The sequence below is a fragment of the Equus quagga genome, chromosome 7 (assembly GCF_021613505.1).
Source record: "Equus quagga isolate Etosha38 chromosome 7, UCLA_HA_Equagga_1.0, whole genome shotgun sequence".
Lineage (NCBI taxonomy): Eukaryota > Metazoa > Chordata > Mammalia > Perissodactyla > Equidae > Equus > Equus quagga.
The window spans coordinates 39940277-39962735 of record NC_060273.1 but is presented as its reverse complement, the minus strand read 5'-3'; the positions used below and the strand labels follow the sequence as shown (position 1 = coordinate 39962735).

At 38.5% G+C, this 22459-nt stretch overlaps 1 protein-coding gene across 1 annotated transcript in view; it reads left to right on the top strand.

The window, feature by feature from the left end:
- The window catches only part of BAZ1B (bromodomain adjacent to zinc finger domain 1B), a 79458-nt gene that overhangs the window by 47217 nt on the left and 9782 nt on the right, over window positions 1-22459 (top strand). Inside the window, 4 exon segments of the mRNA XM_046666484.1 lie at window positions 2176-2281; window positions 3027-3125; window positions 7168-7345; window positions 9004-9186. Of these exon segments, the coding sequence (XP_046522440.1) occupies window positions 2176-2281; window positions 3027-3125; window positions 7168-7345; window positions 9004-9186 (566 nt within the window).

Below are 22459 nucleotides of genomic sequence, written 5' to 3'. Positions count from 1 at the left end.
CTTATGGAGCATGTCTTATGTGGCAACCCATTTTTCATGTGCTGTGATACAAGATAGCAAACAAGACAGAAAAGGTCCTGAGTGTCATTTTAAAATCCTAGTGAGCAGAAACACAGCAGATATCTGGCTAAAAACAAGTGACTGGGGATGGGTCATGAAGGGGCACTGAAAATGTTTTTTTTCTTGATCTGGGTTCTGGTTACATGGATGTGATCAGTTTGTAAATAAATACATAAGCATACTTTTCTAAATGTGTATATATATTGTTGTTTGGAGTATATATGTATAGTCATGTGTCACGTAATGACATTTCAGTCAGTGACAGAGACCGCGTGTACGAGGGTGGTCCCATAAGGTTAGTACCATAGAGCCTAGGTGTGTAGTGGGCTATACCTTCTAGGTTTGTGTAAGTACACTCTGTGATGTTTGCATAATAATGAAATGGCCTCATATTGCAGTTCTCAGAATGTATCCCTGTTGAGTGACACATGCATGACTCTTGAATATATATGTATAAAGTATTTCAAGAAAGAAATTAAAAGAAGAATTTTTGGGGGCCAGCCTGGTGGCTTAGTGGTTAAGTGCTCACGTTCTGCTTTGGCGGCCTGGGGTTCGCCGGTTTGGATCCCGGGTGCGGACATGGCACCGCTTGGCAAGCCATGCTGTGGTAGGCGTCCCACATATAAAGTAGAGGAAGATGGGCACAGATGTTAGCTCAGGGTCAGTCTTCCTCAGCAAAAAGAGGAGGATTGGCAGCAGTTAGCTCAGGGCTAATCTTCCTCAAAAAAAATAAATAAAATAAAAAAAGAATTTTTTTTAAATTAAAAAAATCACATGTTTAGGTTGGATCAGATTTTCTCAACCTCAGTGTTAGACATTTTGGGCCAGATAATTCTTTGTAGTGGGGGGTTGTCTTTTGTGTTGTAGGTTAGCAGCATCCCTGGCCTCTACCCACTAGATACCAATAGTGACAACCAAATGTGTCTCCAGACATTGCCAGATGTTACCTGGGAGGCAACTTGACTCCGTGTTGAAAACATGGGTTTAGATGATCCACAAGCTTCCTTCCAGCTCTACTTTTTATAACCTAAAGAAAATTGCTTCTTGAATATTAGATCATTATATTTCTTTGAGAAATCTTTCTTTTTTTTTAAGTAGTTTTCTTTCATTTTGGAAAAACTCATAACCCAAACTTCAAACTCACAAAAATATTAAATAAGGATATTAATATATAGCTCAAAACTTCAAATTTAAGGCATTTTCGTGTTGAATTATATTAAGTGTTAGATTGTAGCACTTAGAAAAATCTAGTTTTGGTAGACTTGGTAAATACCCAGGTGAGGGCAGTTATGTTTGAGAGCAGTAAATGTGAAGTCAGGATCTTCAGACTTGGGAGAGAGTCCAGCAGGATGAGGGACTATGATTTTATAAGGTGTTTTCAAAGTTTAATGGTTGTTGTTAGAAATCAGGTCCACTCTGTGACCTGAGAATCTTCTGAGAGAAGATGGGCATCTAAATCCCTTCACTTCTAGAGCATCCTGGTGGATGTTGTTGCTTCACGTTTTCTAGTTCCAGCATGGCGAGTCTCTTCAGAATTGCCTGACTGAAAAGACTAAACAAGGTTATGTGTTATTACAGAGAAGATGCTGTAGGATAAAGGGAAGAGAGTAGGAGCAGGGGAGAGAACCAATTGTAGTATTACGTAGGGACTCAAATATTGGCTTAAGATCTATCTATTTTAATGTCATATGTTAGTATATAGGATCTGGTTTACAAAAAAGTTAATCGTATTTGACATTTGAAGCCTCCAGGGGTAAGTTTGTAGAAAATATTTCAGTTGTCTCTCCTTCACCACAGATGCCTTTGGCTAAACATGGTACAAGGAGTAAATTTTTTATTTGCTTTGATATAAAGAGTTTAGTCATCCCTCTCCATTCTAAGTTGCAGTACTCTTGAAATTTGTACAACTATTCTACTGTACAGAGAGCAGGTATCTCAGGTAATGTGCTGTGTGTAATTTATTTAAGAGAAATTAGCATTTATTGTACATGTGGGTATATTTAATAGGCAACATCTGTGCTATTAGTTGTTGGATTTGTCACTATGTACTGCTTAGGTTTGAAACTAGGAATTGGGTATTTACTGTATTCAACCTGATGTATAAATTTTTCTTAGGTAAAAAACCAAACCTAGGCAAAAATGTAAGCATGAACACACAACATGGATCAGCAACAGAAATTGCTGTAGAGACCACCATACCCAAACAAGGACAGAACCTATGGTAATGTGAGCATTCATCTGGTTGCTCTTTCTGTTTCGTTTTCAATGTGAAGAAAATATTTAATGTAATGATACCAGTGTGTTAGTGATTATCTATCAAGATCATTTTGTGTGACTTTGATTTCTTGGATATGTAGACTCGTTGCTTTAAAAGCAGACTTGAGTTTTTGGTAAGAATATGTTTGTTTGTTTGAGCTTGAAATTTTATCCACCCCCAGCCCTCAGTGTTACTATGTGTAATATATGGTAGATCTTACATAGAGTTGGAAATGCTTTTCAGTCTGTTTGGGAATAGAAGTGTTTAGGATTTTCATCTTTATTGATTAAAGAATAAAAAATTGTATACATAGCCATTAATCTTCCTTTATGTCACTTCTGCCTTAGGCAGGGAGTTAAGTTTGGAGAGGGTCCCTTCTACTTTGTGATTGCATTGACTGTTCTAGCTGGGATCACCCTTGACCTTTGTCTTTTATTTTTGTATATAAGTTTACTCTTTGAAGGTGTATGGACAAATGTGCCTATTAACTTTATGAAATTTGTCTTATACTATATTTTAGTAGGAAACATTGACTCCAACGTCCTAGGTTAAAGTTAACATTAGACCTCATGGAAACAATAAATTATTTGTTGTACTTGTGAACGAGTATGAAATTCTGCTCTCCCAACTCCCATCAGCAACCCTCGATCCCTTCCTTAGTGTTTTGAGTTTTTTCAGATTTTTAATCAGATGTGTTTTGCCTCTACAGGTTTTTATGTGATAGTCAGAAGGAACTGGATGAGTTGCTAAACTGCCTGCACCCTCAGGGAATAAGAGAAAGTCAGCTTAAAGAGAGACTAGAGAAGAGGTAAGGATTTTCATCTTGCTGCTTGCATCTCACGTTTAGCATTAGATATTAGAAATATCTTAGGGTTTTTTTGTTTAGCCATAAAAGCTATTAAAGTAAATTTTTTTTTTTTAAAGATTTTATTTTTCCTTTTTCTCCGCAAAGCCCCCTGGTACATAGTTGTGTAGTTTTAGTTGTGGCATGTGGGATGCCGCCCCAGCATGGCCCGATGAGCGGTGCCATGTCCGCGCCCAGGATCTGAACTGGCAAAGCCTCGGGCTGCCGAAGCAGACCGTACGAACTTAACCACTCGGCCTCGGGGCCAGCCCAAAGTAAATTTTTTAAAATGTTTGTAACTCTTTTATCTTCTTTTCCTTGATATTTTCTTGACACATCATGCGTGTTTGGAAAAATAATGCTTTTAAATCATGTATATGCAAGGTAGCAGAATTATTCAGTAAATGATGCATGACATGCATCAGGCTGAGAGCTTTATTGTAGTTAGGCAGCCTTGCAAATGTAGTTCCACATTGGTTGGTATTCAAGAATATCCTTTTAGTATTCAGAATAGTTAAAAAGTGAAAACACCGTAAATGGCTGTCAAGTGATGGATGGATAAACAAAATGTGGTATATCCATAAATTGAGCCGTAAAAAAGGAACAAAGTACTGATATATACTATAATGTGGATGAACCTAGAAAACATTATGGTGAGTCAAAGAAGGCAGACATAAAAGGCCACATACTGTATGATTCCATTTATATGAGGCATCCAGAAGAGGCAAATCTATAGAGACAGAAAACAGATTAGTGGTTGCCAGGGGCTGGAGGAAGGGGAGAATTGGGAGTGACTTCTAACGGGACTGGAATTTCTTTATGGGGTCGTGAAAATGTTTTGGAATTAGATAGTTTTGATGCTTCCATCCACAACATAAAAACCACTGAAAGTATATGCTTTAAAATGGTGAGTTTAGTGTTATGTGAATTAGATCTCAAACCAGCCCCCCAGAATAAAAACTGTCTACAAAATTAGCATCAACTCCATCTAGATTTGCTAGTGTCTTTCCAGTCCTAGCCATTGTTTCTATCAAAGCGAGCACAAGGTTTTGGCTTAAGGCCACCTTTAATATCTGGCTGCACGCTTTTGTGGTTGAATTTAGGTTTGATTGAAGGGAGAAGGAAAATACCATTCAGTACCTTCTCTACAACTTGGCCAGACTTTTGTGAATAATAATGGGTAAATCATACTGGTTTTCGCCCACTGCTTAATGTGTAAATTAATTAAAATTATATTTAGAATCATGCTGTCTAAATTCAGATGTGACTAGGCAAATTAAGAAAGACAAGGGAAAATGTCAATACATAGAATCACAAAAGAATACATTTTTTTTTTATTTTATTGAGTTATTGATAGGTTACAATCTTGTGAAATTTCAATTGTACATTAACGTTTGTCAGTCATGTTGTAGGTGCACCACTTCACCCTTTGTGCCCACCCCCCACCCCACCTTTCCCCTGGTATCCACTAAACTGTTCTTGGTCCATAGTTTTAAATTCCTCATATGAGTGGAGTCATACACAGATTATCTTTCTCTTGCTGGCTTATTTCACTTAACATAATTCTCTCAAGGTCCATCCATGTTATTGCAAATGGAATGATTTTGTTCTGTTTTGCAGCTGAGTAGTATTCCATTGTATATATGTACCACATCTTCTTTATCCATTCGTCTGTTGATGGGCACTTAGGTTGCTTCCACGTCTTGGCTATTGTAAACAGTGCTGCAATAAACATTGGGGTGCACAGGACTTTTGGGATTGCTGACTTCAGGCTCTTTGGATAAATACCCAGTAGTGGGATGGCTGGATCGTATGGTAGTTCTATTTTTAGTTTTTTGAGGAATCTCCATACTGTTTTCCATAGTGGCTGCACCAGTTTGCATTCCCACCAGCAGTGTATGAGGGTTCCTTTTTCTCTGCAACCTCTCCAACATTCGTTGCTATTAGTTTTAGATATTTTTGTCATTCTAATGGGTGTAAGGTGATATCTTAGTGTATTTTTGATTTGCATTTCCCTGATGATCAGCGATGATGAGCATCTTTTCATGTGCTTATTGGCCATCAGTATATCTTCTTTGGAGAAATGTCTGTTCATGTCTTCAGCCCATTTTTTGATTGGGTTGTTTGATGTTTTGTGGTTGAGTTGCGAGAGTTCTTTATATATTAAGGATATTAAGCACAAAAGAATACATTTCTATGGTGTTACATCTGTTTGGTTAAAATATTTGATAGACACATGCGTTGGATTGAAAAGACTTGTTCCATTCACTAAATGTGAACAGATCAAATCCTTCCCTTAGAAGAGGTTAGAGATTGTCAGGATTGAAAGCAAATCTTACACTTCTTCCTTTGGTTTTACTGAATATTTTTTAAAAAGCCTTCTTTTGTTGTGCTTGTTTTTTTTAACTTGTTGAAGGCTATCAAGCAGGACATAGTCTTTTGAGACTCACTGGTCTTTGCTCAGCATTATTTTACTAAAGAGCCATCGTGTTTTCTATAACTGAACTCCATCATTTTCTTTTCTCTCTACTATTCCATGAATCTGTGCAATATTTGTGAATCTATCCCAGTTTGTTTGTCTATTTTCTTGTTGGTTGAGTTGTTTCCTCTGGGGATCCAAGGGGATAGGATAATGTATCACAAACCATTTGAGGTTCAAATTTATAAAACAAAAATATATATGTCCTTGACAAGAAAATATGTAAAGTGATGAAGGATATAAATAAAAGGATGTGCCGTCAATTATATCTCAATAAAAAAATGTTTTTTAAGTACAAAAGGATACTAGGTCAGTTGGAAACATAAAAAGAGTTTTTTTGTTATATCCATCGAACATTTATAAAAATTGATCATATACTGAGCCACAAAAACAATCTCAACAAATTTAAAAAGTAGAGAGTTTCAGGATATGTTCTCTGATCAGATTGCAATAAAATTAGAAATAAATTCTTTGAAGATGACCAAGAAGATCCTCACTGGTAGTAAGTTAAATGTATTCCTAGATGACACTTAAATCAAAGAAGCAAATAAAAGGGAAATGATGTATCTAGAAAGCAATAAAAGGAGAATCCTTTATAAGAAACCAGTGGGACACAGTGAAGTTGTACTCAGAAAAATAATATTAAAAACTCTTATTATTGAATGAAAAGGCAGCTTAGTACTCAACTTAGATGACCTTGAGCTTTAGTTTTCATCTTAGTATAAGAATCCGACAGTGAATCTTATGGCCCACCCAGGATGGAGAGTCTTACTGGAGTCTTTATTGCTGAGACCTCGAAGGGTTAATAATCTTGAGTGTGAGAGTGAACTTGAAAGTCTTTGTGTAGGTTTTCAGCTCAAATTCTTGCTGCTTTTGTGTTGTGAAGAATTCCAGGCAGATGATTTAAAATTGTCTCACGTTGGTTGCAGTTTCTGGCAACTGACATAAGCATATGCACATTCTCTCTGGAGGAGCACAGCCTCAAACCAGGCCTCAAAGAATTTCCACAGATAAAATTCCAAGAAACTCATGGTAAAAAAGTCACAAAAATACACAAACCAGGTAACATGAATGAGAACTAGGAAAAGCAACACACTTCAGATACTGGAATTATACAGAAAAAAATGTGTGTTTTTAAAATGAATGAATAATAAGAGAAGTTTCAAAATTTCTGAAAGAAACATGAGACTTAAAAAACACCAAGAAGGGGCCGGCCCGGTGGCGCAGCAGTTAAGTTCGCATGTTCCGCTTCGGTGGCCCGAGGTTCGCCGGTTCGGATCCGGGTGTGGACTTGGCAATGCACGACAAGATGCTGTGACAGGCGTCTCACATACAAAGTAAAGGAAGATGGGCATGGATGTTAGCTCAGGGCTAATCTTCCTCAGAAAAGAAAAAAACACCAAGGAGAGATGAAAGAGATCTAAATAAGTCTTCTAAAAATAAAACATATCATTTAAGTAATTGAAATTTATAGACCATCCTCAAAAGTTCCTTTATCTCTCTTTCCTTTTGCCCCAACTTGTCTAGATACCAGGACATTATTCATTCTATTCATCTGGCCCGGAAGCCAAATTTGGGTCTAAAATCCTGTGATGGCAACCAGGAGCTTTTAAACTTTCTTCGCAGTGACCTCATTGAAGTTGCAACAAGGTTACAAAAGGGAGGACTTGGTTATGTGGAAGAAACATCAGAATTTGAAGCTCGGGTAAGAATATAAGAAAACACCCTTTGACATCTCTTACTCAGGAAAACTCATGAAATTGTTCCCTGATAGTGTTCTTGACTTGCCCGGATAACCCTGGAAATCATGTTTGGGTGTGTCTTGAAAGAGACGTATGGAACCAAAAATTCTCTATGTACACATGATATTTTTCCTTTATTGTCTTCTGCTGGTATCCAGAAAAATCTAATAGTTGACTCAGAACCTTTGGTCAAAAAGAGCTTTTCTATTAAGTTGAGTGAAAATCAGTCTTGAAGTCCTAGTCACATAGCATTATTTAACCTACCTGTTCTCATGTGATGCCCATGCTTTAAGGTATGAAACATGTTTGTGTGTCCTGCTTTTGTCCATTACTTTACACCTTAGCAGCTCAGTGGTTATGCTTTTGTTGGGTAACACTCAAGCTGTTAAATGGGTACCTTTCAAGGCCCATTAATAGTCCTGTCATTTACTGCTCAGAAGGACCCTTAGGTGATATAGGTGAAACAATTCGAGATCCGCCCCCCAACCTCCCATCTCAGAATCAGGAAGGTTTAGGTATCAAAGCTGGAGAGAAGATTGTAGAATACTTTCTCTCAGTTATTATTGTAAAATGTTTTTCTACTGATTTTAAATAATAAAGTCCATGTAACTTTAAACATACTCATATTTTGGGTCGTTTTAAATTATTCATATGCATTATAGCATTGTATTAATAGTTGTATGATTTTTGTGAACAGTTGCATCTTTTTCCTCCATTTTTCCCAGTTTATAAATACTGTCCATTTCTTGTAGTCTTTATATCACTTTGGGGTACAGAATAACCCGTGGGGTCGATAGAATAAATCTTTTACTGTCAGGCTTTTGTATTTCTATTTCTTTACTAATAGAATTAGCAAATTATGTAGCAACCTTTTTTTTGTTTTTAATTAGTTTGGTGAATTCTTGGTACATTTCCTGAGAAAAAGGATTTAAATATTTTTTTTAATGATTTTTGAAGAATTATGCAACCCAAGGAATTTTGCCAATTTCAAATATTACATTTACTTTTTTGTTTATCAAATATTTATCAATTGCCTGCTTTGTGCAAAACCCAGGTCCATACCTTACTAACATTGAGTTATCATTTTTCTTTGTTTCTCTTTCTAGTTATAAAATGGTATCTTTTAATTGGTATGTTTTGTGTGACTGAGAAGGTAGTGGTCATGATTTGGATCAAAGTGATTTGGCCTCTGTTTCCTCATCCATAAAATGATTATGAGGCTTAGATGAGTTCAGGTCTGTAAAGCATATTACCTGGCATATAGTTTGTAAGCCAGTAGATCAGTAAATTTTTATTTTCCTTCTCAGTTTTTTTTTTGCCTTGAGATTGTGGTTTGCACATAGTAGGTACTCAATTACTGAGTGAATTAGTGAGTTCTGTAACTTCTCTAAGTAGAGCAAGTTTCAGCATCTAGGGGATCCCTTCACCGGGGAAGTGGAAGTAGCTGGCTACTTTTAAAGGCGTTAAAGGCGTAAGCCATGCATTGATCTGAGGAACCCAGTTAAATTAATGCTATGAGACCCATTTGGGTCTAGGTTGACTTGAATTTAGTTGAGAATAGCCTCCTTTCGTCTTTCTCTTGGCCTTTCATTCAATCTGGTTTTTAAATCATACTCTGTAGGTGATCTCATTAGAGAAACTGAAGGATTTTGGTGAGTGTGTGATTGCCCTTCAAGCCAGTGTCATAAAGAAATTTCTTCAGGGCTTCATGGCTCCCAAGCAAAAGAGAAGAAAACTCCAAAGTGAAGATTCAGCAAAGACTGAAGAGGTGGATGAAGAGAGAAAAATGGCAGAGGAAGCAAAGGTATTTAGTTATGAAGATGTAGTTTTATGACTGAGTAGAAGCGTGTGATCTACTTTTAAAATAGTCCGACCTTGTGCTTCTTAGCTACTATAAGCACTGTTCCTGAGCCGTTGCTCCGTTGTTATCACCTGGACTAAACTTTGTGGTTTCCAAACTGGGGTGCGGGGCACAGCCCTGCCTCTAGGGCTGGATAAAGGGTCAGAGTGCCCCCTCTCCCTTTACTCAGCTGATTCCTTTTTTTTAAGAGGCAGTGGTAAAACATATGAAAAGAATAATTTAACTTTTTAACCATGTTCATGTCTACAGCTCTGTGTCCTTAAGTACATTCGTACTGTTCTGCAACTGTCACCACCATCCATCCGCAGAACATTTTCATCTTCCCAAACTGGAACTCTGCCCATTAAACACTAAGCTACCCATTTCACCCTCCTCCCAACCCCCAGCAACCAGCATTTTCCTTCTGTGTCTGTGAATTTGACTACTCTAGGTACCTTATCTAACTGGAATCATACAATATTTGTCCTTTTGTGACTGGCTTATTTAACTTAGCATAATGTCTTCAAAGTCCATCTGTGTTGTAGCATGTGCCAGAATTTCCTTCCTTTTCAAGACTGAGTAATACTCCTTTATGTGTATGTACCACATTTTGTTTATTCATCTGTTGATGGACACTCGGGTCAATTCCACCTTTTGCTCATTGTGTGTAATGCTGCTGTGGACCTTGAGAGCTTGTAGCAGAGGAGTGCAGTTACTTGTATACCCTTGACCGAAGAATGGTCCTCCTCTATAGGTGAAGGTCACCCTCTCTAAGTGCACAACTTTGAGAGGGATGCACATGGAGTGGTGAAGGACGAAGGGGATAGCCAGCTAGATCAGCCAAATCAACCCTGGTGATCAATGGGGTGACAGATGTTGCAGTCAGATTGCCCTCACATTTAATAACACTGCTGTGAACATGGGTGTACAAATACCTGCTTTGGTCCCTACTTTTGAGTTCTTTTGGGTATATACCCAGAAGTAGAATTGCTAGATCATAGGGTAATTCTATTTAATTTTTTGAGGAACTGCCATAACATCTTCCACATTGGCTACCCCATTTGACATTCCTGCCAGCAGTGCACAGGGTTCCAGTTTCTCCACATCCTTGCTCACACTTACATTCTGTTTGAAAGTACCCTGGGTCCTAAAGGCTGTGAATTAGTATCTTCTGGTTTTGATTTGTATTTTGCTGGTGATTAGTGGTGTTGAGCATTCTTCCACATGCTTACTGGCCATTTGTCTATCTTCTTTGGGGAAATGTCTGTTTGAGCCCTTTGGCTTTTTTTTGCTGAGGAGGATTAGCCCTGAGCTAACATCTGTACCAATCTTCTTCCATTTATATGCGGGTCACCACCACAGCTTGGCTTACAAATGGAGTAGGTCCACGCCTGGGATCCAAACCCACAAACCTAGGCCACCAAAGCAGCATGCTGAACTTAACCACTACACCACGGGCTGGTCCCCTGGCTATTTTTTAATTGGGTTGTTTTTTTAGTTGTTGAGTTGTATGGGTTCTTTATATGTTCTGGATATTAATCCTTTTATATATATGATTTGCAAATATGTTCTCCCATTCTGTGAGCTGCCTTTTCATTCTATTAATAGTGTCTTTTGATGTGTACAAGTTTTAAATTTTGATCAAGTTCAACTTATTTGTTATTTTGTTGTCATCTCCAAGAAATTATTGACAAATCCAATGTCATGAAGCTTTTCCTCTGTTTTCTTCTATAAGTCTTATAGTTAGCTTTTATGTTTAGATCTTTAAGGCAGTGTGAGTTAACTTTTATAGATTGTATAAAGTAAGGGTCCAACTTCATTTTTTTGCATGTGGATATCATCCAGTTGTCTGTTTTTATAGTTTTAAAAGTAGCATGCACAGGCCTGGCCCTGTGTCCAAATGGTTAAAGCTCTGTGCACTCCACTTTGGCAGCCCAGCTTCATGGGTTCGGATCTTGGGTGCAGACGTACTTCACTCACCAGCCATGCTGTGGCAGTGTCCCACATACAAAAAAATAGAGGAGGATTGGCACAGATGTTAGCTCAGGGCAAATCTTACTCAGCAGAAAAGAAAAAAAAGAAAAAGCACGCTCATTATAAGTAAATCAAATGTGAGAGGTGGGTAAAACATGAAACAACTCCCATCCTAGTTTCGCTCCCCAAGGATATCACTCTAATAGTTTGATGTGTTTTCTATCTACATACAAAGATAATTTTGTTGGAGTTTTACAGAATGGAATCCTGTGCATAATGTTGTGCAGTTTTTCACTCAGCAACGTATCCTGGGCATTTCTCCTCCTCCCTGTCTGTCCATGTAGATCTACCTAATATTATGCTTGCTTGTTTTTTTTTTTTTAAGATCCGCACCTGAGCTAACAACTGTTGCCAATCTTTTTTTTTTTTTTTTTTTTTCTGTTTTATCTCCCCAAATCCCCGCGGTACATAGTTGTATATCTTAGTTTCAGGTCCTTCTAGTTGTGGCATGTGGGACTCCACCTCAACGTGGCCTGATGAGTGGTGCCATGTCCGCACCCAGGATCCGAACCAGTGAAACCCTGGGCCGCCAAAGCAGAGCGTGTGAACTTAACCACTCGGCCATGGGGCTGGCCCCTATGCTTGTTTTTTTAACATCTTGATTCCTTACTGATGAACATTATGTTGTCTCCGGTTCTTCTTTATTAGAATAATTAGCAGCTCCATGTTTTTCTGTTTTGTATATTAGATTTCTGCTTAAGATAACTTGTGCAGAAAAGAATTTGAAAACAGTACATTAAGGGAGAAGTCCTAGCCATTACCCAGTGGAATACTTTCCTATATTTTTTATTTCTCTCTCTCCCTTCCTCTTCCTCTTTGCTTCCTTTTACAAGCATCTAGTAAAAGCTTACCCCTGTCAGCCAGTGTGGTTAGTCTGGAGGTTATAGTGGGGAGTAGAAGCCAGAAATCTTTGCCCTCAGGAAACTCAGTTTGAGGGTGAGAGATGGCTACAGTAGTGTGGAAAGTACTGAGGAGAGAGCAGTGTGAGCCATACCTAGCGCAAATAGAGACGACTTCCCAGAGGGGAGAATGTATCAGCTGGGTTTTGTAGGGTAAGTAGGAATTAATCAGGTCATGGAAAGGGGGCATAGGCTTTGTTAGATTGAGCTGAAATTGGCCTTCTCATCATTGACAGCTGGTCCTTGTTTTGCTCTTCGAGTTTACACAGAGCCAGTTTACTTTCTAAAGTTCCTCAGATGTTTGTACACAGTTGTCATGTTTCCCCTAAGTTTCTTCCTGAGGTCAAGGGTGATACGTGATAGAAGAAAGATAATTTTGGGCAAGAGGTAAGCAGATCAGAGAATGAAGATTCAGTTAGATAAAGGTTTAACTATTAATTCATGATATAAACTCAGAGACTTCACACTTATGTCGTTGTCTTTCTGGGATTTAGTTCTCACCTTCCTCTGTGTTCCTTTTAAATGGCCATAGGGCATCCAGGTAGTCTTCTAGATGAAGTCGAAGGCCTGAGATAGTTAATAGTGTCCTTTGCTAAATCTTTTTTCATTAGGCACACTTTTTAGCCTGACTGAGTACTATATGGGTTTTGTTTTTTGTTCAGTTCTATATGGAAGAGTCTCTTGATGTGATCTTTCCTTGCCATTTCTTTACTGGTAACATTTTCTTCTCACGAGGAACTAGTAGCTGTAGAATTCTCATTAAGTTCTTTTTTAGTACTCAACCTCATAGCGAAGTAACCTCTTTTTAGCTTGTCATATGAGACTTGATTCTTAGCTTAGTTAGGGAGGAAAATGTGAGCACTTTGCAGGTTTAACCTTGGGGCCCAGACATGTACACAAATGGAAAGCATGGAAGAGTTTCTTGGAAAATCAATTAGGTTGCCTACTAAGTAGTTCAACAATGTTCTCCATTAAAATGGCATTATGCCCCGCAGTTCCCCACCAAAGGTCAACTTTGCCATGGCTCTGAAATTTTCCACTGTCCTTTGCTTTGAAGGTTTCCACTTAGCACAGGCCAGGGCTTTTTCAGCTGGTGCTAGGTTGTTGCATGAGCTAATATCAGTCTCTTAATCTGGGCTTCAGTTTCCTTATTTATAAAAGTAGATTCTCTCTCAAATCCCATTTTGTAATAGTCGATGATTTCAAATACTTAATGCTTATTTCATTTTCTTGCATTAAATGAGAAAGATGTATAATTTGGCAAATTTCTGGCTTCTGTTAGGTTCTCTCTTTACTTTGGATGCGTTTGTCCTGACAACCTGATTATTTGTTTTTGCATTTTAAATGTTCTTTTGTGGAAGAATGTGATCTGAAGCCTCATTATATCCTTGCCGAGATATGATATTAACCTTTATACTGTTACGTAAAGGGATTAATGGTGACTTGCATGTAAGCTGGCTTCCCCTTGATTCTGTTATATCCATTTCTAACTAACCAACTTTATTTAACCGTGCTAGAGAATTTTAATTTTTCATCAGAGTAGTGTGTCTAGACAGAGAGCCTTTACTGGATGCCACCAGTGTTGAATATCAAAACTTTATCTTGCCACTATTTATCTGTTTTTAAAAACACTGTCTCGAATATGGTAGGAGTTTTGTGTGTGTGTGTGTTTTTTCAATGTGCTGGACTGTTTGGAATTTTGTACAATGGGAGGAAACAGGATGTTCTTTCAAATCTTGTGTGCTGAGTGTTTTTGCCCTGAAAATTAGAGGCTGGTTAGAGTCTAGGCTGGTTTGGATGAATAACTCAGTGGATAGTAACAGGATGCTAATGACTATCCAGTATGTATAATGCCAAGAGCATTGGATTGAGGATCTGGAGAACTGAAGGAGACCTGGCCCTAAATTACTGTGAGAGCTTGGGCATACTTTTTTTCCATGAAAAGTAATAAACAAATGTTCATAGCAGTATTATTCAAAAGAGCCAAAAATGGAAACAATCCATGTGTCCCTTTTTTTTTTTGATTTTTTTTATTAAGTTAATGATAGGTTACAGTCTTGTGTGATTTCAGTTGTACATTAATGTTTGTCATTCGTGTTGTAGGTGCACCATTTCACCCTTTGTGCCCACACCCCACCCAACCTTTCCCCTGGTAGCCACTAATCTGTTCTCTTTGTCCACATTTTTAAGTTCCTCATATGAGTGGAGACATACAGAGATTATCCTTCTCTAACTGGCTTATTTCACTTACCGTAATTCCCTCAAGGTCCATCCATGTTGTTGCAAATGGGATGATTTTGTTCTGTTTTGCAGCTGAGTAGTATTCCATTGTATATATGTACCACATCTTCTTATCCATTCATCTGTTGATGGGCACTTAGGTTGCTTCCATGTCTTGGCTATTGTAAACAGTGCTGCAATAAACATTGGGGTGCACAGGACTTTTGGGATTGCTGACTTCAGGCTCTTTGGATAGATACCCAGTAGTGGAATGGCTGGATCTTATGGTAGTTCTATTTTTAATTTTTTGAGGAATCTCCATACTGTTTTCCATAGTGGCTGCACCAGTTTGCATTCCCACCAGCAGTGTATGAGGGTTCCATTCTCTCCACAACCTCTCCAACATTTGTTACTATTAGATTTAGATATTTTTGTCATTCTAATGGGTGTAAGGTGATATCTCAGTGTAGTTTTGATTTGCATTTCCCTGATGATCAGCGATGATGAGCATCTTTTCATGTGCCTATTAGCCATCCGTGTATCTTCTTTGGAGAAATGTCTGTTCATGTCTCCAGCCCATTTTTACATCGGGTTGTTTGATTTTTTGTTGTTGAGTTGTGAGAGTTCCTTATATATTATGGATATTAAGCCTTTGTCAGATATGTGTCTTGCAAATATTTTTTCCCAGTTAGTGGGTTTTTTTTTTGTTTCAATCCTGTTTTCATTTGCCCTGAAGAAGCTCTTTAGTCTGATGAAGTCCCATTTGTTTATTCTTTCTATTGTTTCCCTTGTCTGAGAAGACATGGTGTCCAAAAAGATCCTTTTAATACTGATGTCAAAGAGTGTACTGCCTACATTTTCTTCCAGAAGCCTTATGGTTTCAGGTCTCACCTTTAGGTCTTTGATCCATTTTGAGTTTATTTTGGTGAATGGTGAGAAAGAATGGTCAATTTTCATTCTTTTACATGTGCCTTTCCAGTTTTCCCAGCACCATTTGTTGAAAAGACTTTCTTTCCTCCATTGTATGCCCTCAGCTCCTTTGTCGAAGATAAGCTGTCCATAGATGTGTGGTTTTATTTCTGGGCTTTCAGTTCTGTTCCATTGATCTGTGCACCTGTTTTTGTACCAGTACCATGCTGTTTTGATTACTGTAGCTTTGTAGGATGTTTTGAAGTCAGGGATTGTGATGCCTCCCGTTTTGTTCTTTTTTCTCAGGATTGCTTTAGCAATTCGGTGTCTTTTGTTGCCCCATATAAGTTTTTGGATTCTTTGTTCTAATTCTGTAAAGAATGTCATTGGGATTCTGATTGGGATAGCATTGAATCTGTAGATTGCTTTAGGTAGAATGGACATTTTAACCATGCTTATTCTTCCAATCCATGTACATGGACTGTCTTTCCACCTCCTTATGTCATCATCCACTTCTCTCAGAAAGGCCTTGTAATTTTCATTATATAGGTCTTCACTTCCTTAGCTAAATTTACCCTGAGGTATTTTATTCTTTTTGTTGCGATTGTGAATGGTATTGTGTTCTTGAGTTCTTTTTCTGTTTGTTCTTTATTAGAATGTAGAAATCCTACTGATTTATGCAAATTGATTTTATACCCTGCAACTTTGCTGTAGTTGTTGATTACTTCTAAAAGTTTTCCAATGGATTCTTTGGGGGTTTTCTATATATAAGATCATGTCTGCAAACAGCGAGAGTTTCACTTCTTCCCTCCCTATTTGGATTCCTTTTATTCCTTTTTCTTGCCTGATTGCTCTGGCCAGGACCTCCAGTACTATGTTAAATAAGAATGGTGATAGAGGGCATCCTTGTCTCGTTCCTGTTTTCAGGCAGATGGTGCTCAGTTTTTGCCCATTGAGTATGATGTTGGCTGTGGGTTTTGTCATATATGGCCTTTATTATGTTGAGGTAGTTCCCTTCTATGCCCATTTTGTTCAGAGTTTTTATCATAATTGGCTGTTGGATCTTGTCAAATGCCTTCTCTGCATCTATTGAGACAATCATGTGGTTTTTATTCCTCAGTTTGCTCATGTGGTGTATCACGTTGATTGATTTGCGGACGTTGAACCATCCCCTGTGTCCCTGGTATGAATCCCACTTGATCATGATGTATGATCCTTTTGATGAATTGCTGAATTCTGGTGACCAAAATTCTGTTTAGAATTTTTGCATCTATGTTCATCAGTGATATTGGCCTGTAGTTCTCTTTTTTCGTGGTGTCCTTGTCAGGTTTTGGTATCAGCGTGATGTTGGCCTCATAGAATGTGTTAGGAAGTGTTCCATCCTCCCTAATTTTTTGGAATAGCTTGAAAAGGATAGGTATTAAATCCTCTCTGAAAGTTTGGTAGAATTCCCCAGGGAAGCCATCTGCTCCTGGGGTTTTATTCTTTGGGGTGTTTTTGATTGCTGTTTCAATCTCTTTCCTTGTGATTGGTCTGTTCAAATGGTCTGCTGCTTCTTGATGGAGCTTTGTGAGATTGTAGGAGTCCAAGAATTTATCCATTTCCTCTAGGTTATCCATTCTGTTAGCATAGAGTTTTTCGTTGTATTCTCTTATAATCCATTGTATTTCTGCGGAGTCTGTTGTTATTTCTCCTCTTTCATTTCTGATTTTGTTTATTTGAGCTTTCTCCCTTTTTTTCTTTGTAAGTCTGGCTAGGGGTTTGTCAATTTTATTTATCTTCTCAAAGAACCAGCTCTTTGTTGCATTGATCCTTTCTATCGCCTTTTTCGTTTCAATAGTATTTATTTCTGCTCTGATTTTTATTTCTCTCCTTCTGACTTTGGGCTTTATTTGTTCTTCTTTCTCTAGTTCAGTTAGGTGTAGTTTAAGATTGCTTATTTGGGATTTTTCTTGTTTGTTAAGATGTGCCTGTATTGCGATGAATTTTCCTCTTAATACAGCTTTTGCTGTATCCCATATGAGTTGGTATGGCATGTTATCATTTTCATTAGTTTCCAGGTATTTTTTGATTTCTTCTTTAATTTCTTCAATGATCTATTGCTTGTTCAGTAGTGTATTGTTTAGTCTCCACATCCTTGTGCGTTTCTCAGCTTTTTTCTTGTAATTAATTTCTAGCCTTATAGCATTATGATCAGAGAAGATGCTTGTTATTATTTCAATTTTTTTAAATTTGTAGAGGCTTGCCTTGTTTCCCAACATATGGTCTATCCTTGAGAATGTCCCATGTGCACTTGAGAAGAATGTGTATTCAGCTTTTTTAGGATGAAGTGACCTATATATGTCTATTAAGTCCAATTGTTTTAGTTTTTCGTTTAGCTCCACTATTTCTTTGTTGATTTTCTGTCTGGATGATCTGTCCATTGATGTGAGTGGGGTGTTGAGGTCCCCTACTGTTATTGTGTTATTTTTAACATCTTCCTTTAGGTCTGTTAATAGTTGCTTTATGAACCTTGGTGCTCCTATGTTGGGTGCATAGATATTTATAAGCGTTATTTCTTCTTGATGAAGTGTCCCTTTGATCATTAATATGTCCCTGTGTGTCTCTCTTTACCTGTCTTATTTTGAAATCCACTTTGTCTGATATAAGAATTGCAACACCTGCTTTTTTTTCCTTGCTGTTAGCTTGAAGTATTGTCCTCCACCCCTTCACTCTGAGCCTGTGTTTGTCCTTGGGGCTGAGGTGTGTTTCCTGGAGGCAACAAATTGTTGGATCTTGTTCTTTAATCCATTTTGCCACTCTGTGTCTTTTTATTGGAGAGTTCAATCCGTTTACATTAAGAGTGATTATTGAAGCATGTGGACTTAAAGCTGTCAATCTGTTGCTCATTATCTGGTTTTCCTGCTTTTCTCTTCCTGTGTGCTTTATCCTACCCATTTGATACTGCAATTTCTTATGCTGGGTTTCTTAGATTTTTGCTTATTTATGATTTGTGTCTCTGTTCTGTTATTTAGTTTAGTGGCTACCCTGAAGTTTGTATTTAGAATCTCGTGTATAATATAGTCTATTCTCTGGTGGTCTCTTACTTACTTGGCCTAGACTAATTTAGTCCCTTTGCTCTTCCCCTCCTACATTATTATTTTCACTTCTTGTTCCAACTTGTGTTATGAGTTTGTAGTTACAGTGATAAGATCATCTTTGCTTTGGTAGTTTCCTTACCTTTATCCTAATGCTATAATTGAATATTTGTTATCCTATTCTGGTTCTGTTTATCTGTCTCCCTACTCTGTGGTTTGTGACCCCTTTCTCCCTTTTTTCTTTTTTCAGGCATGACAGCCTTCTTGAGGATTTCTTGTAGTGGAGGACTTTTGCTTACAAATTCCCTTAACTCTTGTTTGTCTGGAAAAGATTTACTTTCTCCCTCTTATCTGAAGGATATTCTTGCTGGATAGAGTATTCTTGGCTGCAAATTTCTATCTTTTAAAGCTTTGAAGATGTCACTCCCTTCTCTCCTAGCTTGTAAGGTTTCTGCAGAGAAATCCACTGAAAGTCTGGTGGGAGCTCCTTTGTAGGTAATTCTCTTTTGCAGCCCTGAGTATTCTTTCTTTGTCATTCATTCTTGCCATTTGTACTACTATATGCCTTGCAGTAGGTCTTTTTACACTGACAAATCTAGGAGATCTGAAAGCTTCGTCTACACACATTTCTCCCTCAGTCCCTATATTTGGGAAGTTCTCTTCTATAATTTCATTAGGCACACTTTCTGCTCCATTTTCCTTTTCCATGTTCTCGGGAATTCCCATGATCCTTAAATTCTTTCTCATTGAATCTGCTGTCTCTCTAATACTTTCCTCATTCCTTTTAATCCTTAGTTCTCTTTCTTCGTCTGTCTGGAGCCATTCAGCCTGTCTGTCTTCGGTTATGCTAATTTGCTCTTCTATGGAGTCTACCCGGGCATTCAGGGAATCCGTATTCTGTTTTATCTGGTCCATTGTGTTTTTCATCTCTAGTAATTCTGTTTGATTCTTCTCTATGATTTCAATCTCTTTTGTGAAGTAACTCCAGAACTTGGCTTGTTTCTCTTTCTCTCTACCTCATTGAGTTTTTTGATTATAGCTGCTCTGAATTCATTCTCACTTAGTTTACCTAATTCCAAGTCCTCAGGACTTAATTCTATGTTTTTATTGTTTTCCTTCTGGTCTGGGGCTTTTATAAATTGCTGGATGGTAGAGGAGCGGTTTTTTGCATGGTGGTGGAATTCGGTTGCAGTTACAGCCTCTCGCCACTAGATGGGGGTCGAGTGCCGTCATTCTGAGCTCTCCGACTTCGGGCAAGATGGCGGTGCCCAGTGCGCTTTGCTGGGGCGGGGGCAGGGGCGGTTTCTCTTGCAGACCTATCTGGATTCGATCAGTTCTGTTCTCTGGTCTCCCGGGGCCCTGCGTTTATGGGGTCCCCACGCCCTGAAGCTTTCCCCCCTCAGCGGGTTTCCACTGTACCGGCAGCGGGAGTCCTAGACAATACCCTGGTCGTGCGGCCCCTCCCCTGCTCCTTCCCGGACCCGTGTGGCGATCCCGGTTTCTAGGGGATGGAGCGATGTTCTCTCCTACCGCGTTCCGGCTCCTCCGAGGGGTCCTCTGTCTTTTGATACTGTAGGTCTCTGAGTCCTGGCATTAGGTTCATTAGCTGAAATTCAGAGTTTTTTTTCAGTCCTTTGTTGTACTTTGAAGGGGAGAGTGTCCCAGGTCAGCTCACCCTGCCATTTTGCTCCACCTCCTTCCCATATGTCCCTTAACTGATGGATAAACAAAATGTTCATAATTATCCATACAATGGATATTATTCAGCAATTAAAATATGGTGAAGTACTATTACATGCTACCATGTGGATGAACCTAGAAAATATTATGCTTGTAATAGAAGCTGGTCACAAAAGGCCACATGTTATATGAAATGTCTGGAATAGGTGAATCTATAGACCAAAGGTAGCTTAGTCGTTGCCTAGGGCAGGGAAGTAGGTGGGTTGGGGTAGGGAATGGGGAATGACTGCTAATGGGTACAGGATTTCTTTTGGGGTGATGAAAATGTTCTGTAATTAAGATTGTGTTGATAGTTGCACAACTCTACAAATATATAAAAATCATTGAGTGTACACTTTACAAGGTGAACTTGTTAATATATAAATTATATCTCAATAAATCTGTTTTAAAAATGAGGTTAAGCTTATTTCCAAGATATCTTTCTTTTTTTTTTTAATTTTAATGAGGCCAGATAAGCTGTTGAATGTTGAGTTTTGTAATTTATGGGAAATAAAGTAAAAAGCAGTACTAGTATATGCTGATACGACTTTTTCTTGAATACTTGTGTGCATCTGACTATCCACTAGAGGACAGCAAAGCCTATTTTGGCCATTCCCTGCCTGTTCTCAATAGCACTCTTTTTAAGAACGGAACCTAAAATTTTAAAATTTATGAAGAGATTCGAGTTGTTATGGCAGTAAGTGAATGTGTGGTAGTCATATGTCAGCTCTCCGTTACATCAGGGGAGAAGACCAGCAAGGTAGCTGTGATTGTGGACCTCACTTTTTACTGAGGAGCTCTGAAGAGGGAAGGAAGGAAATTGTGTTGTATTTTGAAAGCAGATGTTGAAATATATGCACTGGAGGTTGGAGTAAGGAATGAGTGTTTCCACGAGAACTTTAGCAGTCTTTTAAATAGATTTTTTATGTGTTTATATTACTTAGTCTTGTTATTCAAAAATTTATAGACACAGGGCTCTCTGTGGTCCTCTATTTCTGTAGGAAAAAGAAAAGACAGCCTTTGTTTCCCTCCCTCAACTCTCACACTGCAGCTTCAGAAGTAGCTCAGCTGTCTCTGTCCCTTGGCAGCTGTTTTAAAGCCTGTGGCCTTCCAGGCTAACTGCCCTTTCCTATAGGAGGAAGACTATATTACTTAAAATAGACCTCTCGGCCCAGGTCAGGGCATCCCTCAGTGGTGTTGTCATTTAGCTAGAGCAAGCCAGGTTGTAATGGTTGTAAAAGTGGTAGGCATTGCTGACTTAACGTTAGTTCCTTCATGACTGAGTTAAGCAATATGACCTCCACAAGGTAGATGATAATAAGCCAACCCAGTCTCTCAGCTTCTACTGTGTTGCCTAAGCTTTACCTTATCCATCTCTGTTGTATTTTCTGACTGTCTGATGTATTTTCTAACTGTCTGAGAATGATAGCCTGTATTGGCATTTGTTTACATGGATGCTCATCTAATCATTTAGGCAAGAAGTGCTCTGAAAACATCCCCCAAATCACCTTTTGACTAATAAAACAGTAAAACAAATAAGTGAATTATCCTAAAATGGCATTTCTGTTCTTCCTTAGAATGTATATTTTATAGGAGAGGGTTTATCATTGAAATGTCTGATTATATCTTGCTCCATCCTAACCGTGTTTTGCTTGGCTAATTCAGAATTAATTTGCATTTTCTGATGGTGTGAGGCGGCATCGCAGGCTGTGCGGAGAGTAACTGCTCAGAATGAAGTCAGGCTAACCTCTTGGGATTCGAACATTTTCACTTAAGTTAGAAGGTGGTGATAGAGTCATGAGGAATATTTCCTATCAGTACTTAATACTTTTAAGGGTTGTAGAATGCTGTATAGATTTTATTTACTATTTCCAGGCCCTGTAGTCTGGGATTGTGGCACCTATTAGTGCAGAAACTGATAATCTTGTTAACTGAATTTTTATTAGCTGCATGACATTGTTGCATCTTAGCGCTTACACAATACAAGTGTTTCTGCATTTAAATGATATGGAATCTTTAAGTGGATTTCACTAGAAGAGACCTGTCTCTAGTCATTTCCCCACTTTAATTCTTTTTTTTCCTTCTTCTTCTCCCCAAAGCCCCCCAGTCCATAGTTGTCTATCCTAGTTGTAGGTCCTTCTGGTTGTGCTGTGTGGGACGCCGTCTCAGCATGGCCTGATGAGCGATGCCTTGTCTGCGCCCAGGATCCAAACTGGCAAAACCCTGGGCCACCGAAGCAGAGCACTCAAACCTAACCACTCGGCCATGGGGCCACCCTCCCCCACCCCCCACCCCCCACCCCTCTGCCCTTAATTCTTTGTGTGATCTCTGGCAAGTTTTTTTTTTTTTTTTTAACCCTTTAGAGCCTTGATTTCTTCT